The 25,913-nt window shown below is 39.4% G+C and overlaps 1 protein-coding gene and 1 long non-coding RNA gene across 6 annotated transcripts in view; one reads left to right on the top strand and one right to left on the bottom strand.

The window, feature by feature from the left end:
- Positions 1-18,883, top strand: part of LOC149918040 (uncharacterized) — a 28,702-nt gene extending 9,819 nt beyond the window's left edge. Inside the window, exon 3 of the long non-coding RNA XR_016465798.1 lies at positions 13,537-18,883. This is a non-coding gene — a long non-coding RNA (uncharacterized LOC149918040). The remainder of the gene's footprint in view (positions 1-13,536) is intronic.
- ZNF827 (zinc finger protein 827) overlaps positions 1-25,913 on the bottom strand; it is a 106,714-nt gene that overhangs the window by 11,294 nt on the left and 69,507 nt on the right. For all 5 annotated transcript variants that reach the window (XR_004166236.2, XM_090138576.1, XM_031588837.2 and 2 more), the window contains exons 8-10: positions 21,784-21,887; positions 2,220-2,357; positions 520-691 (exon numbers count right to left, since the gene is read on the bottom strand). Coding sequence is in view for 4 of the 5 variants with exons in the window: in XM_090138576.1 (XP_089994702.1) it covers positions 520-691; positions 2,220-2,357; positions 21,784-21,887 (414 nt within the window). In the remaining variant the exon portion in view is untranslated. The remainder of the gene's footprint in view (positions 1-519; positions 692-2,219; positions 2,358-21,783; positions 21,888-25,913) is intronic.

Genomic DNA, 25,913 nt, shown 5'->3' with positions numbered 1-25,913 from the left:
AATAGCCATTTCACCAGGGTAGTTCCTTTCAATTTTTCTGGTCCTTTTTTCACAATACTGGTCACAATGTATATACCTCTAGTAAATAGGAAAATGTGTTTGTTTTATTTTAATACAGTACTCTGACTTCATAGATTTGGCTGTAAAGAATAGAGCTAACAGTGCTTTAGATTTGCCATGAATCTACAAAAACAGTGGGAAGTTCCCAAGTGCAAAACTTAAAAGTTAGAGAGGCTTCTAGGACTCTATTTGACTCACAGAACCATTAAAAAACAACATTAACAACAAAACCACACATGCCAAAGAACTCTGTCCTTCCCAATGACAATCCAAGTCACACAGCACGAGGCAGCCAGCTAGTTTTGCTGTTTAGCTCAAAGTCAGATAGATATGGGCAAGGCAAATACATTCAGTGCAGTTTCACCCTGGAATACCAGAAGAGAGGTCCTGTAACAGCCTATGAAGGCAGCAAATTCAAATTTCTTGAGTCTGGTGCAGAGCTCTTGCCTAGGTCCTCACCTGTAATAGTAAGGGTGCTTCTTTCCATCACTGCCTTCAGAAGTGACAGCGCTGACAATGTCCTCAGTGTCTGTACTCACCAGCTTCACAGAATGGACGGTCAGGTGCTGGTTCAGATTAGCACGGCACTTAGCAGCGTAGGGGCACAAGTGGCATTTGTATTTTCTCTCTTCTGAGAAAGAAATAGAAAACTGGCCATGTATACTTCATTTTGAAGCAAACTATTGTTAAAGCTTCCAATAACCAAGTATGCATTCCTTTGAGTTTCTCTGAGCAATTTCCTGAATAAGGTACTTTGGAAGCTAGACATTTTGGAAAATTATAAAAGTTCACAGCAATTACTCAGGGAAAAAAAAAAAAAACACCTCATTTGGAAGTAGTTTAAGGCTGTATTTTTAGCATGCCCTACCATTTGTAGTCGGATATTATAAAACTTTACAAACTGGAAAAGTGGGGTAATTGCTGCACTGAGAGCTGCAGCAAAGCCAGTACAGAAACAGGTCAATAAGCTGCAACTACTTCCTTTACCCAACATCTTTTATTTGAATTTTGGGTCCACTTATTCTTGAGGTTGCGCATATGATCACTTGCAGAGTTGATGGTATTGTATTAAGATCTGAGGGTGGGCAGGGATGAAAGGGACTGCTGGCTCATTAGGCCAGTTCTGAACACAAGCTAACAGAAAGAACAAAAACAAAACCAAAAAACACTCAAAGAACAATTAAAAGAAATTAAACATGAGTTTCAGTGCTTTACAGCTTTTAAAATAAAAACGATTTCATTTCAAATTTAACATTTCTAATTTCTGGCAGCAATTTCTTTGTGCATGCCAGGCTTCATATTGTGAAGAGCTGATTAATAAAACAACCAAATATTACGTCAGCTTTTACAACCCTCTCCGTTGAAGTGCTGCTGCTCTCTATTTGAAACATAATACAACAAGTGCTAGGGGGAAGAACTTCAATAGAGCAGCTCTGGATTAAGAAAAGTCCACAAAGCTAAGGAACAAGAGCATCTGAACCTTTCCAGCGTGGCTGTACTAAGTGACATGTACTGGCATTATACCAACAATATTTTTCAGCACTGCATTAGAAATTCTTGCTTTCAAGTCTTGTTTTGTGCAGTGCATCTCAGCAGGCCGACAAAGTGTATCTTCCATATAAAAATTGCTCGTCTCAGTTGATTTGAATCATTGGCTTTAAGGGAGCTGGTACAAACTTGAACAATTGCTCTTAAAAACAGTAAACAATAAGAGCAAAGGTGAATGACGGTATTGAATCCTATCAGTTCTACCGTATCTGAAACATCAAAGCCAAATCTTTTGTTGTTTGATAAGAAGCTCATCAAGTGAATGTAAGAAAGGCTGGACAAAGGCTGGACTTCAGAACTGTGCTAGCAGATTTGGTTAAACAGCTGATATTTACAGGTTCATCTGCAGGAACTTAGACCAACTTGAACTTGCACATTTTGTAAAGATTAATTACAAGTTGGCGGTAAAGAAATGTTAGCTAAGTCCCCAAGCACCTCTGCTGTGGCATTCTGGCCTGTTTCTGGTCTTGGCTTTGCTCTAGCAAAAAGGTGAACACAGCTCATTCTACACACACTCTTCTGCTTATCTTCTCCCCATCCATCTTAAATAAGCTATGATGAACACAAGGATTTCCTCAGTGCTGAACAATAACATCAAAGCATTGGCTTACCTGTGTGCAGCGAGAGATGGCGGGACAAAGTCTGCTGTCGACCAAACACTTTTCCACACACTTCACAGGGAAAGAGCTGGTCATTAAATTTCCACGATGGCAATCCGTTTCCTGCCTCCAACCCTAGCTTTTCAGTTTCTGCGCCAAAATACACACAAACAGAAAGCTGTACTTTAACAACTCGGAAGACTCAGATTTCACTCAGCATAATCCTGTATGTATGATATAAAACACAGCACCTTGGCTGCATGCTCATCTGACACGAGTTCATGAAAAAAGGAAACTTTACTAATGATGGAAAGGAAATAAATCTTTCATATCTAATCTTCCATATATACTGTAAAGCACAACACTTACTAGCTAGACATAGAGTTGAACCAGATTACGTACAGAGTGAAACTCAAAAACCTGCAGGGAAAAGCTTTAAACTCCAATTTTGTTTTTGTGGAGAAACTATGCCTTCGGCTTGTTCACTCACCCACTTTCACCCGGTGCATGAAGACCCAGTCTGAGATGGTGGTTAATTTTACACTGGATTATTATTCATGACTGAAGGAAGACCACCAAACCTTTCATTTTCAACTGATGTAGAAACTACTGCATGTATGAGCAGTCTTCCACTGAAGGAGAGCAGAGGATTGCTCAGACTAAAATTAAGTGAGGAGGGCACAGCATGCCAGTAAGTGGCTGGCACCTGGGGTAAGCTCTAATCAGTAACTTCTGTCCTCAGGCATCAAAATCTACAGCAGCCCAGAGGGCTGTCCATTGAAAAACTAAGACCTTTTGAGAAATGTTATCTTTATAGAAGTGTTACTAGTAGTTCCAAGAACGGAGAGAGTCTACTGTAGAAAACAGGTACTCCACACAGCATAAAACAGTCATAAAGACACCCTGTAAGGATGCAGAGAGGAAAATCATACACAGTGTTTCAAAAAGGTGGTAAAAGCATCTGGACAGAAGGAAAAAAAAGCCAGCGAAGATGGAAGTAGTGATACTACTCAGACTTATATGAGAAAGAGTGTTAGCAAATCTTGTGTGAAGAAATATTTTCTGCCAGTGTCCTGTTGCGCCTGAAGGAAGGGACCACTGCAGATAAGTGACACAAAACTTGAGGGCTTTCAGCAGCTTCCTAAATACAACGGCTGAAGTAGGACAGAAGGAGTGGGAAGGTTGGCTTAGGACTTACCAAAAGTAGAAGACCTCCTATTTCTCCTAGAATGGAAGATGAAACATGCAGAACACCCTTCTCTAATCCCACACCACCTGTGGCACCATTGCCCAAAACTACCTCCCTTGGTGTGTGTGATGGAAGAAAAGCATTTAGCTGGTGTGTTCAGGTAAACAACAGGAGAGGAACTGAGAACAGGAGTGCAAAAACATCTTACTGAGCTAAAGTTGCTATTCTAGAGTCAGGCACAAAACAGTAGACTCTTCATCCAGTGAAACACAAAGGAGTAAGCACCCGACTTGCACAGGCAGCATCACCTACCACTGCATATCTGGCAGGCATGTCTGGAAGAGTCCTGCTGACAAATAGGCACCCAGCTGGCTCTAGTATGATTTAGGTAAATGGTTGTCAAATACTGTAATTAATTTAAACAACAATAAAAACAATGCCTCACTTAGGGCAGAGATTCCACACAGCAATCTCAACCATTTTAGGGACAGTCGTAGTTTCCAGCCCCTTTCAGCCCCTATATACAGTATTCAAGAGAGGAATTATGAGAGCACATCTGAGTACTGCTGTCCAGCAACACGTTTTTTCTTACAGAATTCCTAGTTGGGAAACAAGTTCTGCCTCTTCAAAATAGTCATTTTTGTGAAATTAAAAAAAAAAAAAAAAAAAAACTCTCCCCAAAGGGATTGTGACCCTTAACTTCCAAAATCTTCAATAAAGAATAAATCTTTTTATTACTGTCCTCGAGTTCAAAACAGTGGAAAAATCTGACTCTGTACTAACGTTACAGTTATTTTAACAGATCTTCTTCAGTACACAATCAAAACAGTGCTTCAAAAGAGGAATATGGTAATAATTATAATAGAAGGTCACAAGGGTGCAGGTTGCTTCGATATGCTCGCAACAAAAATGAATTAATTGGGACACATACCAAACAAGTCGGCGCAATTAGATGTAAATATGTCTTTTAACAATTCATTTCAGCATTAGTCATCAACCGTCTCAGGAAAGAGAAATATCCTCTTCCCTATTGTGGATTTATAGCTATCAGTTCTGGGAAGCTCATAGGAAGTTGGAAAAACACCAGCTTTCTGGTTATCTCAAGCTGGGGAAAGCTAGTCCCTTGCAAAAGTGCTACATACTTTTCACTGACACAAAAGAGGATACTGCAGGTGTTTTGAAAGTGTTTATGTTTACTTTACAGTCCTAGCTGCAGTACTTCTTTTTCTACTGAATCTTCTCTCTATAGCCAAGTGTTTTTTCTATTCAGCAAGTTTCTTAGCTTGGTCACAGGAAAACAGAGCTGGTCTCTGGTACCACAGGAGCCTCAGCATTTCATGGGAAGCCTTCTCCTTCAGCCTCCTGAAAGCTCTGTCTGCAGCTGAGAAACTGAAGCTCGGCATCCATACAGTAGTCCAGGAATCTTCCCCAGAGCCTACTCAGTAACTGACCTTCACAGTGACCTCGGGAATTGGGTGAGTCAGCATCCACAGTCAACCATTGGGCTCTGCCTCTAATTAAGGCTGGGAATGATCCAGTGACTCTGAGACCATAACACTGTATTATGCACACTGTTCTCTGTGTATCCCAGTGCACTTTAGCAAGCCACTCTGTATCATTATCTATAAAGAATACCTCACACAGAGGGTCATTCAGTGGCCAGGAGGAAGATGGACTGAGACCAACTAATGTTAAATAATAAATCACCATTGTAAGACATATCCCACAGAACCCCAACTTCCACTAAGACATTCCTATACTAAAAAAAAGAGAAAGAGAAAGAGAAAGAGAAAGAGAAAGAGAACTTGATGTAAGATTTCTGCTTTAAACAGACATTCAGCAAATTCCAAAGTTCTTATGTTAAAAAACGAATATGACCGAATAATATTGAAATGGAGTTTAGAACAGAATATTCTTAGTAAAATGAAAGGCCTCTAAGTTCTCCAGTACACCATTAAAAAATAATAGAAAGTTTAAGTATATTAACAGTTAGTAATGAAATTACTTTGAAATAGTTTTAGTTTTGCATAAATGATTTAAGAGCTTTTTTTTTCTTTTCTAAATGTAAAACCTAATTCTCAGTGAAATTTAGTGAAATATATTTTTATGATCAACATTCCTGCCATTTTATGTCACTTAGTATCACTTCTGCCAGCCCCAATTCAACCTGCTAACAAGTATGCGCGTTAAGGCTCGCATTCATTCAAGACAGGTTAGAAAGGGTTAGGACTGTCCCCATTTGATATTTCTCTGAGGTGAGAATAAGGCAGGCAATAACTGCAGAAGTGCTGTTCCATCCCTCCGCTTACTCCTTCGTATGGGACCTGCTGAATCACAGCCTGAACCTTAGATTGATCACCTGAGGCAAGCACCGAGTCAGCTGCAGGAGCACAGGTAAAGGCAATTCACCTGTGTGATCAGAAGGGGTGGAGCCTGATTGCACCTCTCCTAGACCCCATTTAAGGGCTGACTGCCACTGGGGAAGGATCTCTTTCCAGAGATTGCTCTCAGGAATTTTTTCTGTAACAAGGACACAGATGAGCATTTCACTATTTTTTGATTATCTCTTTCCACTGTGATAACCTTTCTAGTTACACAACCTGTAAAATACCAGCCTAACCATACCACTCTGCTAATTGTATGTTTGTTGAGTGTATGCTTCTTTAAATAGATTGATTTCTGATAGATAAAGCCCACTGGCCCAAGAACTACTGCCTGCCCCTTTCTATCTGTTAGACATAATTCTGAACAGATACATATTTGCAGTTTTCACATTCAGTGGTGAACTCATTTTTCTTCTCCTCAAGCTGGTAATATCAATATTGAGAGTGCGTTAACCACCCCTTTAGAAAAGCCTTAGCCTGACTTTTGTCAAATGCTGAGAAAGGATACCCCATCTGGTTGAAGCTGTTTGTGAAGACAAGTACAAAGCATGACCTGAAATCATTAATAACTGTTGAGTGTCACTAAATCAGCACTGTGACTGCTACGAGTTCTCACATATAGAAAAGCTTCACAATAAATGGGAAAAGTCTCTGAAAGACTCTGGAACTTTAACAGTCAGCTGATAACTTTTGGTACTGCCAGCCTGAGATGCACTGCAGCTAGCCTGTCCTCTGTCATCCTTCAAGCACCTCGCTTTTACCCAAGAGGGAAATAGACTGTATGCAGCTGTGTATGAACGTCACAAGAACCCATTTTTAGGATTATTTCTATTTTGTTGCATCTAAAATAAGTTCAAGAAATGATTTATTCAGAAACAAGGTGTTCAGGTTGAGCAATCATGCAAACGCTGCTTTAAGAACATTTGGCTAAAGATTCTTCTCTCTGCATTTATCTATGTTACTATAACGTCTTCCTGCACTCTGTGGTCTGCATCATAAAAGATGCATTTGATTGCATGGGAGCCTTCCACTTACGTGTTCATCCATCACCTCTTGCAAGCACGCAGTATATTTAAAAATCGAGCGCTCCTTTTTTGGAATGTGTAATTGAGTCTTTGCTGCAAGCCTGTTTGCTGAAAGCCTGAGAAGGGCTTGTGAGCTCAAAAATATACTGACTATATGAAACTGCAGCACTCCAAACGCCATGTATTTTACTCCCTTCTCAACTTACTTTCACAAAGGCATTATTTGTGGCACCAGATTTCTTATTTCTAGTAAGTCAGTTAAACAGCAGATTTATTCCAGATACCACAGTTCTCAAGTAAGATATGTCTTACTAGTTATCTAAAGTATCTGTGATCCTTAGTGTCCCAGCAGTCTCCATTTGTCACTGCCAGCAATACAGCAACCTGCCTGGTCTTATTTTGGGGTTTACCTCTTACTGTGAGCGTATTCATCCACTATTAGCCAATAATAAGCAACTGCTTTTTGGCATAAAAATATTTCTCCATTCCCCAGAAAAATAAAAAAAAATAAGATTTTTAATTTTTTTTTTTTTCAAATCCACAAGCTTCAGCTGAAATTCTAAGCTGGTTTTCTAGATCTGCCTGTGGGTTGTTAATCATCTTTTTGTAGCTATTAAAAACAGTCAGTGCTGTGATACCAGTGCAAGGTATTGACATTATCTTGCATACCCTTGCTAAGGGGACTCAAGTCCCTTTGTTTGTGTTCTGGGCTGGCCAGGGGTGAACTTGCACCAGCCTGGAGCTACCTAATGCCACCAGCAGGGCCCAGTGCAAATAAGGAAGGGCCTATGAAAGCATGTACCAGATATAAGAAGTAATGATCATTTAAAATCCTTGATATGGAAAAAAATAGAACCCAAATGATTTTATTTATCAGAAATTTGGTGCTAACGTTGTTCTTTACTAAAAAATAAATAAAGAAATAAAGAAAAAGGTCACTGAAGTGATAAAGATGTTGGCTTTTGTGAAAAGCATAAAAACAAATAAAAGATGAACTTTAAAGATGCTGCTGTAGAGGGACATGGGAAAAGAGTGAAGCCCACCTTGCTGTAATACTGAGTGTGTTGCTCAAAGCGGACATCACACGTAGGGGGAGAAAAATGAAGCCTGAGTCAAGGCAAAGATAAGGTAGTTGATTCAGTGACCTGAAAGACCAATCTGCTTCCCTCCTTTGTTTCAGAATTGACAGCTATTTTAATTTCACTTATACAAACAGAGGACTTCTGACTAAGCAATGGGGTTTGTGATAACCTTCATCTGCATTATAAAGCTTTCAGATTTGCTTTTACTGTCTGCTTTAAATTCAAACTTAACAACAAACAAGAAAACAAAAATCTTCCAGTTCTAAACTTAAATCAGTTTATGTTTGTAAATTCTGTGGAAGGTGACTGAAGCTGCAATAGTTCTGCAGTCATTTGTTGAAATAAATTATTTTTATAACAATGTACACTACCACATCACACTGAGGATTACACTGGACAGCACTGGACCCACTGCCTTGCTATAGGATAAAATGAACAATGTTGTCTTGCTGGTAGCCTCATTTCATACACAATAAGATAAAACAAAATTCCTGTTGCATACAAAGAATGGCCTTGAGCTGTAACATCACTGACCAGAAAGCAGTGGAAAGGTCCCTCCAACTCCTTGCACAAGCTCCAGTTGTCTTTCCTCTACCATTCACAGCTATTACAGTGAAAAAAGTCAGGTGGGTTTCATGACCATGAAAGAAATAATGCAGATGAACTGTTTTTAAGACTGATTTGAGACAGTGCAAGAAAGGGATATAAAGTACCAACAAATCCCCCCCAAACTTGTTTCTGAAAGTTTATCCAGTCACTGTCAGACAAGAGAGCAGTCAGTCACTTCAACAGCAAAAGCTCCATCATCATAATTTCTGCTTGTTTAGAAATAATAGCTACTGCAACAAAATAAATTCTGTATCTGTTGTTAGATAAAAACTTGCTAATGTGCTCTCAGCTGTCTTTGCATGCCATACCTTATTTCAATGTAATACCACAGCACTCCCCTGCAACTATCTCTGTGATAGCTGGATAAGTCACTGTGGTGAATTTGCACAAGCTCCCATCCAGCTCCCTCCCAAGCAGGTGCCTCTTACATTTAGCTCATCCACTGTTTGTAATTTTCTTTTTTTGGTTGCTGAATCCAAATGAACTTACGAAAGTATTGTTTGCTTCTATTGTTCAAGAATGCAATTAATTAATTTTTGTAATGCCAATGGGTTTCTTCCTTTTGAGTTTCTTTCCTACAGTTGTTTAAAACATGCTTCCTAAGAACCCCTTTTTAAAATTACTCAGAGACTGTTATGTACATCTAGGACCATCATGGTATCTGTATAAACCTTTCTTTTTTTCTTCTCTCTTTTTTTTTTTTTTTTTTTGGTGACTATGCCAATTTCTGTTTGCAGTGGGGGCATTTCTTCCATAGAGATAAAGTAATAACACAGGTCGCTTAGCAGAGCCTAATACTAGTACTCTCTAGCCAGAATTCAGATAGAAATAAAGGCAAATTAGCCTTTGGATTACATTTTTTTTATCTGGCTCCTTGACTCCTTTCTAGAGAACTGAAAGGTGCCTTACTTACTTACTACTAGACCAGGCTGCCCAGGGCCCCCCCCATCCAACCTGTATTTGAACACCTTCAGGGACAGGGCATCCACCTCTCCGTGCAGCTGTTCCAGCACCTCACCACTCTCATAGTAAAGAGCTTCCCCCTGACATCCAACCTAAATCTTCCCTCCTTCAACTTAAAGCCACTTCTCCTTGTCCTGCCATCTATCCTTGTGAAGAGTTGACTCCCCTCCTGTTTGTAGGCTCCCTTTAGGTACTGGAAGGCTGCAATGAGGTCACCCCGCAGCCTTCTTTTCTCCAGGCTGAACAAGCCCAGCTCCCTCAGCCTGTCTTCACAGGGGAGGTGCTCCAGTCCCCTGATCATCTTCGTGGCCCTCCTCTGGACCCTCTCCAACAGCTCTTTCGGGCCCCAGACCTGAACACAGTACTCCAGATGGGGCATCATGAGAGCAGAGTAGAGAGGGACTGAAATCATTCTGTAGAAGACAAAATTCTCTCTTCAGCTTTGTTTAAATTAATTTTCCTTTTTTTTCCCATCTATCCCAATACCTGATTGATTGATTTTCCATTTAATTTACTCTTAGACAGATAAGTATTGTAGAAGACAATCTTCCACAAGATAAGATGGGTGAAGATGGAGAGTACTAAGGTAACTGAAAGAAATGTCACAGAATGATGTGTTCCAATTCCTTTTGCAGAGCTGAAGAAGTCATTTTAAAACCTGTCTTCCTATTTCACGTTAAGTTTGTACTAAGAAAAGATTCATATTCAATCTGGCTCAATGCTGATGCTCACTTTTACAAAATATTCTGATATTAAGATAGACAAAAGAGAATATGAGACTTCATATGTCTTTGAAAAAGAGTCTAAAACATAGCATGCTGAGTATTTATTAGCCAAAAGTCTGATCTATCAATTCTGAGGTTATTTAATCAGCCTCACAGCTTTGCTACTGAATTTATATCACAGAATTAGAGCTGGAAGGGACTTCAGGAAGCCATTTGTTCTTTCCCTCACCAAAGGCACACCCACCACATACCAAATGTACCCACCACTTCAGACAAGTGTTTGTCCAATACTTTTTAAAAAAACTCTCCAATGATACAGAGGTTCCACAGCCTCCTGTGATTGTTGCTGCAGTGCAAAGTCACCACTCTGGCCAGGAAGTTTTACTTTGCTGTTTAACTTAAGTCTCCTCAGTTGTTGTTTAAACCCATTATTCTGCATCTTACATGAACACAGGCAACATTAATTCCTTTTCTCTGAAAGCTTTATGTATTTGAATACCATTACCTTGTCTTCCCTCTTTTGTTCTTGAGAATAAACAGACACAAATCCTTCAGTCTTTATACACAGCTCATGGCTTCCCGTCCCCTGAGCACTGCTGTGCTGCACATTGTTCCTGGGTTACAGAGCACAAAATTGGATTCAGGGCTCCAGCTGCAGAGCAAGAAGTACCACATGTGCCTTACAGACAGCATTTCCCACATCTCAGAGGGATACTGCCCTTTCTACAACATGTACATTGTCAGCTCCACATATGGTGTTTGACCAAAGACTAATTCAGATCTCTCCCTTAAGCTGCACTGCCTGGCCATTCATCTCTCCCCACATTTTGTGGCACTCATCATTCGTCTAAGTACAGAATTTTTCCTCACTGAATTGACCACTGCTTTCCAGACCATTCCTTCGTTTCCTTGAGAGAAGGCAGAACTCTAATTCCATCCTTGCAGCACTTATGGCACCTCCTAGCATGGTGTCACCAGGATATTTAATAAACACAATTCCATCACCTACAACATTAATGAAAGAGCTAAGTAACATGAGAGCAAGTGCAGACCCAAGAATACCACTTGGTTCCCAGGATTTCACAGCTATACTATTTACAGCTTCACCTGCTCTAGGTCTCCCTGCTTGCTCTGTGCATGCTGCAGGAGGCAGCCCAAGGCGTCAAGTTTCTTTCAGGATCTGGCAACAACCATTGTTAGGCTTTTCTCCATACAAATCTCCATGCTTGTTACAACTGTACCTCCTGAGGCCAACTGCTGCTTTCCTTCTTCCTCTCCTGAAAATCACATTTTATCGATTCATGGCCATTCTTCACCTTCTGTCACCCAAATCAAAACACAGGTCCCAAGAACTGGCTGGACAGCCTTGTGTTGTCCTGAACTGGTTTCCCAGAAGACAGCTTAGGCAAAATCCCACATCTCTTACTCTGTGCTTTGAATGAGTGAGGCTGCACAGCAAGCCCTTTTCAAATTTGACCTCCACTTGTGACATGCATTTATTTAAAAAACTGATAACTACAACTATTATTTTTTTTAGAAGAAAAAATGAAAAAACAAAAACAAAAGAAACCCCCAAAAACAACAACCAAACATTTGCTGTCAAATAACTGAGAGACTCAGAAACCACAGCCAAAAATGCTAAGAGGTGCCAAACCCTGCCCTATTCAAAGGGTAAAGAAAAACAAACGCTAAGTTTTGTTTTCCATATGGGATGAAACAGTCCCCCTTGACCATTTTGCCTTGGATTTGATGCTTACGAAATTAAGAGTTTCTGCTTTCCTGGATTTAGAATGAGGTCTATTTTTATTCTGAATGAAACCAGAAAATAATTGTTCTGAGTGAAAGCACTTTCTTCTTCCTTTACCGTGAGGCTCTTCCTGCTTCAAGAGGAACAAACATGAAATGAAACGAAAATAAATGTCTTTGTCTGCAGGAGGAGACTGTGTGTAAGAGAGGAAAAATTACCACATACAGAGGCAACCCATAATAGGACAACAATCATGACTTTTCAGATAGGAGCGCCTTTAAAGATATCCATTAGACATGGACCTGAATGTATTTTTGTGGGGTCTATTTTAATTAACTGTCTTCATCTTGAAGGTTATGTAAGTAATTGGCAAAATAATTAGCGCAGTGACTTCACTGGGAAAAGAAGTAGCCCTGTGTGCCCATGGCAGTTCTTGCAAGGCCCTGTTGTTTAACGTGTGTAGTACTGAGAGAGTGGCCAATTCACCAGTAATTTCATGTGTTCCTCAGAGGGATCCAATCACACTGCCCTCAGTTGCTGTGGGAATGGCCAATAAGTCACAACTGTTAACAAAAATTTGAACACGCACACATTGGCGCATTCTGCATACTTCAGTTGTCTTATTTTAGCCAAGAGGAGATTTGATCATTTGAAATGGTCTGCTCTGCATAATACGTTCTGTTTTGAAAGGGGGCTTGTTAGTTAGAAGTGCAACAGCTACTCAGGAGATGGGCACCATTTACCATATCACAGATCTGCAACACACTATTGGAAACATGCTTGGCAGCAGACCCAAAAAAAGCTGAAAGAGAAATGTAATGCTGTAATCAGTTGCAGCTGGTTTGGTTAAGACTGCATTAAATGAACCGAAACTTTGGAACCCCCTTCTCATGGGCCGTAGGGCAAGCTTGTTTCTAAGGTAGCTGGGTGCACAAGAAAAGAAGGCTGCACCCAGACAGATGATCATGGGAATCTGAAGGCAGGACGCTATAGATAAAAGCATACTAGAGCCAGAACCACTGTCACACAGTTTAGCACTGAATTATATAGAACAAAGTAAGCAAAATCTGTCTCTTTGGAGAACTATGCCAAGCACTGCCCACTTCTGAGCAGTTCAACTATCTCACTTTCCTAGAATCACTTTCTACTTTCTACAACTTGTCAGTTATCTGTCTCTTGCTATCACACTTCAGAGAGCAGCCACTGTAGCTGACAATCCTTAGCCTTCTAAAGTGCACAAAGACAGAGAGCACACACCAAGTACCATGTACCCCAGAGACATACTTCTGATTGTGAAGAATCAAAACAAAATGCACACTGGGGGATCAAAAACTTAAATTAGGTATTCAAATCAACCTGCTACTCTGTCACATGTTCCTACCATCTATGACACTGCCACAAAGACTGGATTTGTCAGAGGGCGGTATCTCTCATTATCTCCATGTATCTGCATGAATTCATACACGTACACAAATAAAAGAGTACTTGGTTGAATTTCACCCCAGACTGGTATCAGAAAAGGAATAAATTTAAATGGTTGCTTTTCAAAACCAAGAGAACTAGATTTTTCAAGGGTTAGTGAGTACCTAACACTGTATTTTGCAGGCAATGATGACCACAGCGTGGCATCTACCTCTCGCACCACTTTCAGCAATCGCATTTCACAATAATACTGAGATGGAAATGAACAACAAGACTGAGTGTCTGATGGAGGAAGCCCTGCATAGTGAATTAAGTGCCAATCTACATTATTCCACCCTGTTGGGAAGCCAACAAGGGTCAGGCACTCTCATCATCGGGAAGCTGAAGGGGTTACCCAAATATCCTGGATGGGCAGAGCTCATAACTCAGACCAAAACTGAAACCAAATGAAACGATCATAAGCATCAATAATGGAATAAAGCAGGGAAAAAAGGAAGAAAAAAGTTCTATATAAGTCATTTCATGTAGAAGTACACTTCCTCTGCAACTATACTGGCAATAAAAACTGCTGTTCCATCACAGGACCAGAAAATGCTGCCAGGATCTTGAAATATTTGAACTTTAAAGAAAGACTGAAGTGTAGCACTACTACTAAGAGATAGGAGCACATCATAAGCAGAGAGCCTGAGACAGCTAGGATCGCTCAGCCTGGAGGGAACAGCTTGGTGGGATCTTTTCAATGTGTATATAAACCTGATGGTGGGGAACAGAGAAGATAAAGCCAGGCTCTTCTCAGAGATGCCCAGTGGAGAAGAGGCAAAGGTACAGATTGGAACACAGTAAATCCATTTAAACAACAAAAAACCCCACACTTTTTTACTGTGCTGCAGTGGTCTTGTACTGGTACAGATTGCTCCACAGATAGTTTGTGGAATCTCCATCCCTGGAGAAATTCAAAAGCTACCTGTACAAAGAATCACAGAATCCTGAGATGGAAGGGACCCACAAGGATCACTAAGTCCAACGCTTGGTTCCACAGAGGACCACCAAAATTCAAACCCTATGTCTGAGAGCATTGTCCCAAATGCTCCCTGAACATTGGCAGCATGGGGCTGTGACCACTGCCCTGGGGAGCCTCTTTGAGTGCCCAACCATCTTCTCAGTGAAGACTCTTTTCTCAACCTGATGCACCCTGATGCAGCTTCATGCCGTTCCCTTGGATCCTGCTGCTGTCACCAGAGCAGAGCTCAGTGCCGTCCCTCTGCTCCACGTGAGGAGCTGTATGCTGCCATGAAGCCCACCCTCAGCCTCTGCTTTTGGCTGAACAAACCAAGAGACCTCAGCTGCTCCTCATACAACTTGCCCTCCACACTTTTCAGTGTATTCACAGTCCTCTGGATGCTCTCTAATAGCTTTATGTCCTTCTTATATTGTGGTGCCCAAAAACTGCATACAGTGCTTGAGGTTAAGCCACACTAGTGGAAAGCAGATGGAGACATGGTCTTTAACAGCCCACTGATCCTGCCCTGAGCAGCAAAGTTGAATTAGATAATCACCAAAGGTCTCTTCCTACCTCAACCATCCTGTGTTTTCTCTCAGAAATAATAGTCCAGAGGTTCTGCTGCTGTGAATGTGCAAGAAAATTGATAGCTAGTAATTGTACTCTTAACTCCTAGCTTTCCTTTAAACATTCTGGCATTTAGGGCTGTGAAAAAAGCCTTCATAAAATGAACAGAGGATTATCCATAATGTGAAGTTAGAGACTTTTCCGCAGATGGAAGCAAACAACTGTAAGAAGGTGTGAATTGTTCTAATTAACTCCACGGGCACATAGCTGGAAAGCTGCACAGTGGCAATTTAAATGCCAACATTTCATTGTCAAGCACTTCAACAGAAATCCTTCGGGTCTGAACATTTCACAGTCCCCTAAGGCCTAGCACATTTTCCAGTGTGACAACAGTGCCACAGAAATCAAAACCAAAACTTTGAGGTCTCCTTTCTACAGTTCAGGTACAGTGGTCTCAGGAACAACACCAGTTAAGTTAATAATAGGAAGTCTGGCAGCAGAATAGGTGAGGCCAAGCAGGAAAAAAATCATTAGCAACTTAAGGAGAAAGGGAAACTATAGCCAGATTCACTCTAATTTCAAGTCCATATTATTAAAATTTTGGCTGCCTTAACCAACCTAGAGATTCCCCAAAATTCAGAGTTCAGTTTGCTGCAGAGCAGAAGAGGCCACAATCACAGCACAAATTCTACCAGAAATACAACATATGAATGGGCATGTTTGTAGGTTGGACAGCCACATATGCAAGATCACAACATCAAGATTACAACATAAACCTTAAAAAAGGGGATTAGGCATGAAGAAACATGCAAACTTCTTCATTCTAAAGAATGCGATACCTATGCAATATAATGAGCTTAATTATTTATCTCATTCAAATTAAAACTCTAAACATTCAGGAGGTATTTTCAACTACAGTCACAGACGATAGTAAAAAATGCAGTCACAGCTGCATCAAGGTAAGTTAAATGGCAAAGTTTCACATAGCTGGAAGATACGTACTTGCCTTCACCGTGCTCAGATCCCAGCATTCCCACGAACTACTAGAAAAAGAGATTAGCCCACTAGATCTCCTGATTCAGTTTACAAGGTGTCCACTTAGATATTGGTACCACTGTGTTGGAGAACGTGCAAAGATGTGGCCCTGAGAGTAGGCAGATTTGCCCCTTTTAGTTACTGAAGCTACTGTAGAATTGCCACTTTAGAGAAAAGTAGAAGGAGGGTGTGAGCATGAAGGGAACAAGAAATAGCATTCTATAGATCTAAACATATATGAATTGTTGTTACACATACTAATATTATGCCACTAACTGCATTATCAGTAAAAATACAACTGACAACACTGTTGCACAGTTCCCAATTTTAATTTTATTTATTTTTTTTACTGATCTAATTGCAACTGATTTAATACTAGCTTTTCAGCATTTCTGAAGAGGAAGCATGGGCTATCTATCATCTTACAGGTCACTGAAGAGCATAGAGACACAGTGACAGGAGATGCTTTCATGCATTTTAGAAACTGAACTTGTGGACAAAAGCTTTATTTGCTTTATTTAATTAAAATAAATACTAGTGGTAAAATTAGCTCCTGCACCAGTAGATGGAATTCAGAGAGTCGGGACTATTCATGGACTACAAGACCCAAAAATCTACACCTTCCAATTCCAGAAGTCTATTTAATCCACGTGAGATTCATTTACCACAATCAAAATAACAATCTGGAAAGTCATAGTAAATTTTCACAAAAATCATGGAATTAAAAAATATATATTTTGTCTGAGATTGCTAATTGAGTGCGTCAAATCAACATGACGCAATCAACATCACTTTGTGGACAGTTCTACATTTGAAAGCATCTCCTTGGAGTTGTTTGCCTTCAAAAGGGAGCATCAAGGAGTGTTTATTGGCTCAAGATTTGGCCTGGAAGAAAATGAAAGTAGCTCGATACAGGAGATTGGGTAATGATCTTAACTGTATCTTGTGAAGGCAAGACAGCTGGCCTCTACCTGCTTCCTCTGATTTCCTGACTTAAATTTGCAAGGTCTGGAAGACAGGAACAAAAGAGTTCCTGATGAGACACCAAAGCCAGAAGCTATCACTCCAAAAGAACAGGCTTGATCACTTTGGACTATAAGTAAGAGTCTGTACTGTCATTGTGAGTATTTGTCAAGTGAACAACAGAAGTTCCAACAACCCATCACTAAAGCAGATCAGCACCTAGCACCAAGACATGCACGTAGCACCAAGACATCGCTGGATCGAGGAGTGGTGAGGCACTTTGCTTTGCTGTGTTTGTACATCTGGTTGCATTTTCTATCATTTTTTTCCCCTCTTCTTTTATTCTTTTACTCTTTGAAGTAGCCATTGCCTAATATTCTCTTACCTGTAATGCTTATTAATCATAATTAGCAAATGCATCAATTTTACTTCCAAGTAGAATACTAGCTGTTGTAAAGAAAGCTGTCAGTAAATTGATGTGCATTATTCCTCCAAGTCTTGCATGACTCCATAGCAGTAGTGATCCCTGCTGACTAAGGGAGGCGCGACTTAGGAGGCAGGAAAAGATTCACCACCCTCAAACTCTACTGTACATAACCAGACTATTATCTATAGATTCAACTGTTTCACTGTTGCACGTTGGCAATGTAAGTGAAGGAGAGTAGAAGTTTCTTCGTGCAACAGAGAAAATAATGAAATGTTCTAATACTACATGCAGATACGCGTGGAGAAAAAGATACTCCCCAAACCCATGAGTGGAGTCTTTGACAATATTCATGAAATCACTAAAAAAGAAACAGCGAATGTCACCTATCTGGATTTCGTGAAGGCAGGTTTGATTTACAGAATGAGTCAGTGAGATAGTGGAAAACTATTAAAACACATTAAGGATTGGCTGAGGGTCAGGAACACCAGTATAAAATCAAGTATTTAATTTATCTAGAGATCTCGACTGACCTACACCGTCTGACTTACAGTTGGACTGTTTTCTGTCAAAAGAAACCAGTCATATAAAACAAGGGATAAAAATGCCCTTTTAAAGCAACTATTTGAAAAGAATATTTTCATTTCTTCTCCCTACATTTTGCTAAGCCAAAAAAGGTCATTTATTTTTGCTCTTCTTAAGGGAAAAGGCTGAAACTACTAAATTGTTTTGAATGTATTTTTGCATTGGTTGCAGCTTTGATACTACTGAAATTCTTTGGCAAACTGTGTTTGATGTGGGCAATATTTCAGTATTTATTTTAATTGTTGAAGAAAAGTGAACTTTTATGGATAGTGGTAGCAATCCAGAAAAGTCTACACATCTGCAATTAACTTTGTATGCTTACTAAACTAAGAAACACTTTAGGAAGGAAGAAGAGTAGTTCCCCAAATCTATCCAATACTTTTTAACTATAGGAAATTGCTTTATTTTCTTCTCAAATTATTAACAGTTCACCACAGATTATCAGGGAGTTATCATTACTTCTGCTGGACCACTGAGTCCCTTCTGACAGACCTGGGAAATTTATTTTCCCTGGTTACCAGACTTAAAAGCTGCTAACTACTTATTCTACTGATCACGCTAACTACATATCCTGCCTGCAATACTGCTGCTGATCAGGATTATTTCACCTTTATCTCAGGCCCTTATTTCCTCCCGTAAGTGCCCCAATCAGTGCACTGCTTTCACACATCTTCTAATAGGTCTTTCCTAGTTTTTTCATACTCTTTGAGGATCCTGTATACTCAATGCCCCACAAAGTGCGCTCTTCCTCTTAAATTCCTGATCTTGCAATTTCCTAATAAACTGACTATGAAGAGAATTGGATTGCACTAAGAAGGAAAGCACTGGGCTGAAGGCCTGCTACCGCGTGGTCTGACAGACTGAACTGTGGACTAACCATACTTAAAAATCCTCTTTAGTATCTTCAACATGAAAAAACCAGCATTGCATTAAAAAAAAAAAAAAAAAAGCAGAAATATGCAGAAATTTCAGAGTATTAAAGAAATAATTTTGACAGCTACAATAATAACTGATACAATTCAAATTAAAAGGTCATATACTTATGAAGTTGCAACAAGAACTGCTCTTACATGCTGTATGATGTTGGTCAAGGAATGGAATTTCTGTCATATTAACAGAGTCTGGAAGATGTTGACCGATTTACTTTTCCAAAAATGAAGACCAGATTAAGGGGACATAAGGTGGCATATCAAATAAGCCCACAAAAGAAGAATTATCACAGCTGAAGGACAGCATTGATAGAAGAAAAATAGTAGAACTTGCTTTGAGTAAATTTTGGCTGAAGATGGTCCAGCTCTTACAAAGAGTGAGCTTCTGAAACAGTGTTCTTGTACAAATAATAAGGATGATAGATTTTAAACAGAGCTTGATAAACAAATGAATGATATTACATAATATTGTTACCTATTATAAAAAAGAATTGAACTTGACACATGAGATATCTGACTGTCCTATGTTCCTGTCACTTTTCCCAATTCTGCTTCAGCTAAGGTGCCAAGAAGACTGCACTCAGAACGTTTCCAAGAGTCTAGGGATATAGCCATTTCTGTTGATGCTCTCTCTTGAAAAGAGGCATGTACGTGAAGTTCCACCAAGGTCACCCAGACCATCCTGCAGCAAAGCCTTCCTTTCCTCATGCTGCTATGCCTGATTGAGTCATGTCTCTCCATAGAGAGACAGTGCACAGCAACAGCTCAGACCCCACACATGTTCATCAGCCCCCATTAATTCTGGTGACAGTGATACAGACTGGCATTTCTGGATGTGGGACTTGGATACTGCTTACTGAATGCTGATGGCTGTTGGCAATTGATTTGCTTGTATTTTAGTAGATGAACTGAATTAATTGTCATTCTGTATGCTGTTCTCTTCTAGTTCTTACTATCCTATTTCAGAGATGAAATAAAACAGATCTCAACTGAAGGCACGCATTTATCCACGTGATGCCACATACACATTTTCACAGCATTTTCTGTTACATCCTGTTGGCTTTTACAATGTTTTGTTACTGCTCCTTTATGCTACTCTCGGCAGGGATTAAGCTTTGTCTGAGCTATCCATAGCACCTCAGAGATAATTTCTTCTTGTGAGGCTGAAACTAATAGAAAATCTATCTGTGGGTATTCTACCTTCTTTTACATGAATATCACATTTGTAACCAATTTTTAAAAATCTGATAACATTCCCGATGCTACTGTGAAGTTTCTGTTCAGGTCCAAGAATTTTTTACGAAGCTGAGAAAGTGCATGATAGCATTGTTCCAAATAAATAAATAACTTCGTATAGTTTTAATTTTCTGTATATATACTGCTATTACGTATATTATGTAATAATAGTCACAGAGCAGTAAGTGTTACAATTCACAGACCCATCCAGTTATTACTCACATTTCATGAAGCAGAATGCCACAAATCACGAACATACAAAAAACATTTCCTCTACGCACATTTTAACACTCCAGGATGTCCTAACCAACTAGATATTTTACATCTCTTAGGCATGAGATTAAACGTCACCAAAATCCATCTGTAGGTTTAAAAGGCCTCACTTAAAGCCTTATAGAGAATTAGAATTCTTATGCATCCATCTCGGTATGATGTAGGAGCATTACTGCTAGAAGCCACATCCTCTGAGGTACTGAGCATTGCCCAAGGAGTCCAAGAGTTCTTGCCTGTCATCTGGGTATGTGAATATTCTATGTTATGTCACTGTCAAAAGCCAGAATTGAAGTGCTAATCTGGTTTACAATTTAGTACTTAAAAGTATCATTGCTTCTCTTAGTCCTGGTTTACAAAAACCGCTACATCCTTGAGAAAGCGTGGCTGGGGATAGCCTGAAGACCCTTGTTCTTATGCTACAAATCTTATTCCTTTTCTGCCATGCGTATTTACCCTTAGACAACATCTAGTTCTTCACCTCATCTGCCACATCAGAAGCTGTCAAATAACTATTCAAGCATTAAAAAAAAGAAGGGTCTGTTAAGTTGTAAATTAAGTGACAGTCTATAGCTGAAAATTAGCAGTAACATGCCCAAAACTTTATTGATGGCTAAGGAAAGGTGAATAACCCCCACTACGGCTGGCTGTGTAATTACTGACCTTTAGAACTCAAGAGCTATTAATTTAAGAGCAGATACCAGTGAACTAGCAGACGAAATATTTTGCAGCAGGACCGTAAAGACACATATCAAGTTTGTGCATATATTCAGTGCCACCTTGGAAGGTAATGGTATTCATCTGCCTCTTCTGTTTTAACTAAGAATATAAACCAGGTTATATCTGGATATAAAACGCCTGTCAGCTAGCTCTGAAGATCAGTAGGACTGCACCCACAGATACTAAGTCCTTTCAGTACGTTGTAAGAAATCCACATCTTTCCAAACAGGTTCTTAAATAACTGCTAAAGTGGGAAAACTGCATTGCCAAGCTCAGCCATTCTGATACATATATTGAGAACATTTCATTTGTATTGTGAGAGATGGAGCAGCAAGTAACAGGAAGAGAGCAGGTAGTAATCAGATGTCAGTTCCTTTAAATGCGGGACATACATGAACACAAAAACCCCACTTCTGTTAACATTGCTGTATTTCATCTGTTGTATGGACGTTCTGGCCTTTTACAATTCACAGAAATAGTTGCTCAAAAAGAATTAACACAAATAATTCAGCAGCACTTATTTTTTTTTTCTTAATAGTAAGTATTTACTGTGATGAAGAGTTGTCCTTTGACAAAGCAACTACATTTTAAGAGCAGTGGTCAAATGGTGATGTTGACAGTAAGAAAATAACAATAATTTAAAAACTATGAACTAAAAAAAAACCAACTTAGGAACTAATGAAAAAAAAAAGGCGTCTGACCTGGTGCAGATGTCCTTCCATGAAGAGCAGTTTCATTAGGCAGGAGATCTTTTGAGTTGGAAGTGAATGGTGATTGTCTAAAAGTGTCTTCAGAAAAGTAAGGGCTATGGGGGAAATAAGACATCTTTTTGTAAAACAAAACAGCAGTTAATAGAAAAAGTAAGTATTCAATATTTTTTACTTTAACCTCTCAGTATAATAAATAAAAGCCCTGCTTAATTTGTGGAATTCATGCTGAAAGACAACCAGACTGTGAGGTAAGTTGTGGAGAAGAGGTGAGCTTTGGGAAAACTGCATCGTGGAGCAAAAACTGAAGTTCTCCCAAAATGCTTTTCATTACAGTATTTCAACAACTCAGATTTGTTATATCACATCACAATATAGGTAAAGAAAATTAATGTTTCAAAAATCTGTATTCTACTCCTAAAACACGTGGAAAATATATGAAATATTTTAAAGTATTTAATAACCTCAGGAATACAGTAATTACATTCAAAACAAAGCTTTTCAAATTTTAGGTTGAGATGCTGAACTGTTCTCTATTGACAGAGCATTCCATGTACAAAACTAACTCAATTAATTCGATTTTTAGAGCAGGAAACAATTAATAGAATCTAACTGAATGGTGACTTCCCAAACAGAGCATAAATCACCAGCTGCTTGATTCTAAAAAGTAGATCATGCTTTGGTCTTAATTAACAGGCGGTAAAAAATTAATTCCCATAGTGAATGGGCATTTCTGTGAAAGTATTTTGTTTTCTGCTCAATTGAATGTTGTAACAGAAACTATGATGCCTTTTCCACAATAAAGACATTGGTAAGAAGTACATAAAAAAATTAAAAGTGGACAAGGGTACTTCTTTTTGGACAGCTATTTTCTAATGTACTATATTCCGTCTGCATACGAAGGATGAATTTCTTCTAAGCAAAATGGGAATTTAATTTAAATCTGATCTGTCCGTATTGAGATTCCTCAACAGGCTGAGAAACCAGGTTTTTTGTTTGTTTCGATTTTCATTACTATTTATTTTTTGCTGTTCTATATGTGACAGTTAGTGGGGTATTTTGCTATTTCTGCGTAAGTTTGAACACAACCATAAACTGTCAAATAGGTTGAGCTGGATGAAAAGCATGAAGCTGCCCCAAACCTGAGCAGTTCACTGTATGCAGATACCTGATTAATCACAATATGGTGAAGAGCTGCTGCCCACATGTGCAAAAGTTCACTTTTCCAAGACTCACACTCCCCCTCAGGGGTGACATATTATAAAACAGACTGACGCTGTATAAAAATATGGCGTAATTCCCTGCAACATTCCTCTCGGTGGCTTAATAATGATTTGAAAAAAAACCAAACACCAATAAAAAGAACCTCTGTAACTGTGGCAACTCTTCAAAATCATGTAATCCACTCAGCTTTCCATGCTGGACTGCCTGCTTGTAGATTCACTCACTGGCTCACTGTCCATTGCTAGACAGTCCTAGACAACAGAGTTCATCTATTTTAGTTTAGGATATAAATCCTCAGTAGGTTGAAGACTGCACTGTGCTGTTATCTTAAGGACCTCCCCTCTTTGCCATCAGCCTGCAATGAAATTATAGAACCATCCTTGGATATGCCTTTTTTTTTTTTTTTTTAACCTTTTTCTAGAATGGCAGATGAGTCTCTTCAGCGTCAGCCCATTATTGTTTTTATTTCAGTGGGTATGCCCTCCAATTCTCAATCCAAAGTATGAACGGAGAGTTCCTGCAACTCAGAAACTACATACGTTGTTCTCAGTCACTTTGTAAAATTCCTTCTGATGAAGATTAAACTTTACTTTTTTTTTTTTTCTTCTGGCTGCACTTTTCCAGTTTTCTGTCTACACAGTTCTCTAGATGAAAGAAACTTATCTTGGCATCTCATGCTGGTGTACTCACTTCCAGATCATTTGCTTCTCCGCTTTCTTTCTTCTTATCACAGATGGCAGGTTCTACCATCTCACTCAGCCATTGAACTGTGAGGAATCCTTGCCAATTTTGGCTGCTTGAGCAAAGTCATATGGAAGTATATGCTTACACAGTCCAGGAATATTCACAGGAAGAATAGCAACAGACGGGAGACAGAAATGTTAATATGGAGTAAGATATAAAAAAAGAAGTGCTTGTGTACCCCTTTCTTGCTGGACTTGGCTGATTTAAGACACTCACCAATGACACAGCTGAATCTCTCCACTGCCCAATTACTCACAGGTGGATGACACTGACCTCACCTTGACTCTGCAGCTGTCAGCAAACTTCACATAACAATTGTGATTCCAGTGCCTTCCTGTCATGACTCCAGATGTAGGTTGGTGAGCCAAACTGCAACACTACACGTTTTCTTAATGCAGCCTTCGTGCCTCTATTCTCCACTGGCTGCTCCATCACATTCTATTTTTGAGAGGTGCCGTACTCTTACCAGTAAAGACTTCCAGCTGTTTGCTTGGTTTGGGGTGCTTTGTTTCTTTTTTCAGCAAGGTCTTTTTGAGTCAATCTGTTGGAACGCGCAGGATTTAGTAGACTGACTCACTTGTCCTTAAGAAGCTCTTCTTATTCATATTGATTGATAGGTAAGAGAAGAAAAGCACCCACAAGAATTCAGTTGGGCACTCTGCTTTTCAAACACTGATGGGTAGCAGCCATTATCAGGACTTCTCAGTACAATTCAGTGGAAGTTAGACAACAGCCAACTGTGTTATTCTCTTACAAGGCAGCAGCCTTGTAAGAAGGAAGGTTGTCTGAACTGTCCTCAACCTTTCCAGTTTGAACTATTTTTGATAGATCCAAAAGTAGCTCTGGATTCTCACACCAGTCCTGCTGGTAATATCACAAGACACTAAAATCTATTTTCTACCAACTATTTGTCACCCCTCCCTGCAACACATATTGGATGGTTAATGAGTAGCTGGACAATATGTGCATTCAATTGTATAAGTATCTTTCAGGCTTATGCTTTTTAAGAAGTAAAGGGAAGTCTGTGCAGTCTCCATATCCCACAAGTTCTCAAACTAGCAAATATGAAAAGCATTCTCAATAACCAGAAGTTAAAAGGCTCGATTTAATTCTCTTTCAACCTGTAACATCAAAAAATCCCTGATGGACATTTACTAGGTTGTTCAGTTTATTAAAAACAAATTTATTACAGTTACCATGAAAGGAGGGGATGGGTCAAGAATTTAAGATGAGCACATTTCAGAGACCTTTTCTTCTGCAACTGAAATGCTTTTCAAATTCTGTCTAGACAAAGCTACCTTAGTTACTAAACACTGTACATGCTGAGGATTTCTGCAGAAGGGGCTGCAGAGACACCGAAGGTCTTACTCTATCACTGAAGGAACTCTCCAATGCTTCAGCCACAGTCAGTCTGCAAAACCACCCGCACTGACTACACAACTTTCAGGGAGGATATGTGTGTATGTATCCTTGTCTCAAGGGTTAGATGAGAGCCCAAGTCAATTCCTGCTTACTCCTAACCAAGGGCTCCTAAGTTTTTACCAATTCTAGCTGCCACTTATTACACAATAGCTTTGAATTTTTCCCTTAGGGCACCTCACTTTGCTGCTCACATATTTAAACAACTTGTCAGCATGTTCCCAGCCAAAATACAGTAAAGGACATACTTCTTTAACAACACATGCTATAATTGAATCATATTTTTAATTCCTGCATAATTTCACATATTGTGTTAATGTGACTGTAATCATGACCAAAAGTTTCATTAGCATTGTCTCTTACAGACTTTTAAAAATTCATCTCTGGAAGGCATTGAGAGGATTCAGAAATATTAAACTGAAATTTTATTCAAGAAGTCCAAGTTTGACAGAAGACCGAATCACAACACCTCTTCTTACATTGGTCCACGTCTTAAAATCCAGTTGTCAGCCTGTTCTTCCCTCAAGCACTGCATGTACTATGCAGTTTCAATTAAGCTTTGGTTTTTGCAGGAAAAAAGCACACACACAAAATAATTCTTAAAACCAAGGGAGAATACTTGACTGTGAGAACAGTCATTTTGGCCCAGAGGCCTTTTGCAACATGGACACTAAGAAATCGTATCTATTGGTGTCATTTCTCACACACAGGTTCCATTACTAAAAGAAAATATCTTA

This window comes from Phasianus colchicus, chromosome 4, assembly GCF_987193195.1.
Source record: "Phasianus colchicus chromosome 4, bPhaCol1.hap1.1, whole genome shotgun sequence".
Classification (NCBI taxonomy): domain Eukaryota; kingdom Metazoa; phylum Chordata; class Aves; order Galliformes; family Phasianidae; genus Phasianus; species Phasianus colchicus.
The sequence above is the reverse complement of the archived record's forward strand: the minus strand, read 5'-3'. Positions and strand labels throughout refer to the sequence as shown.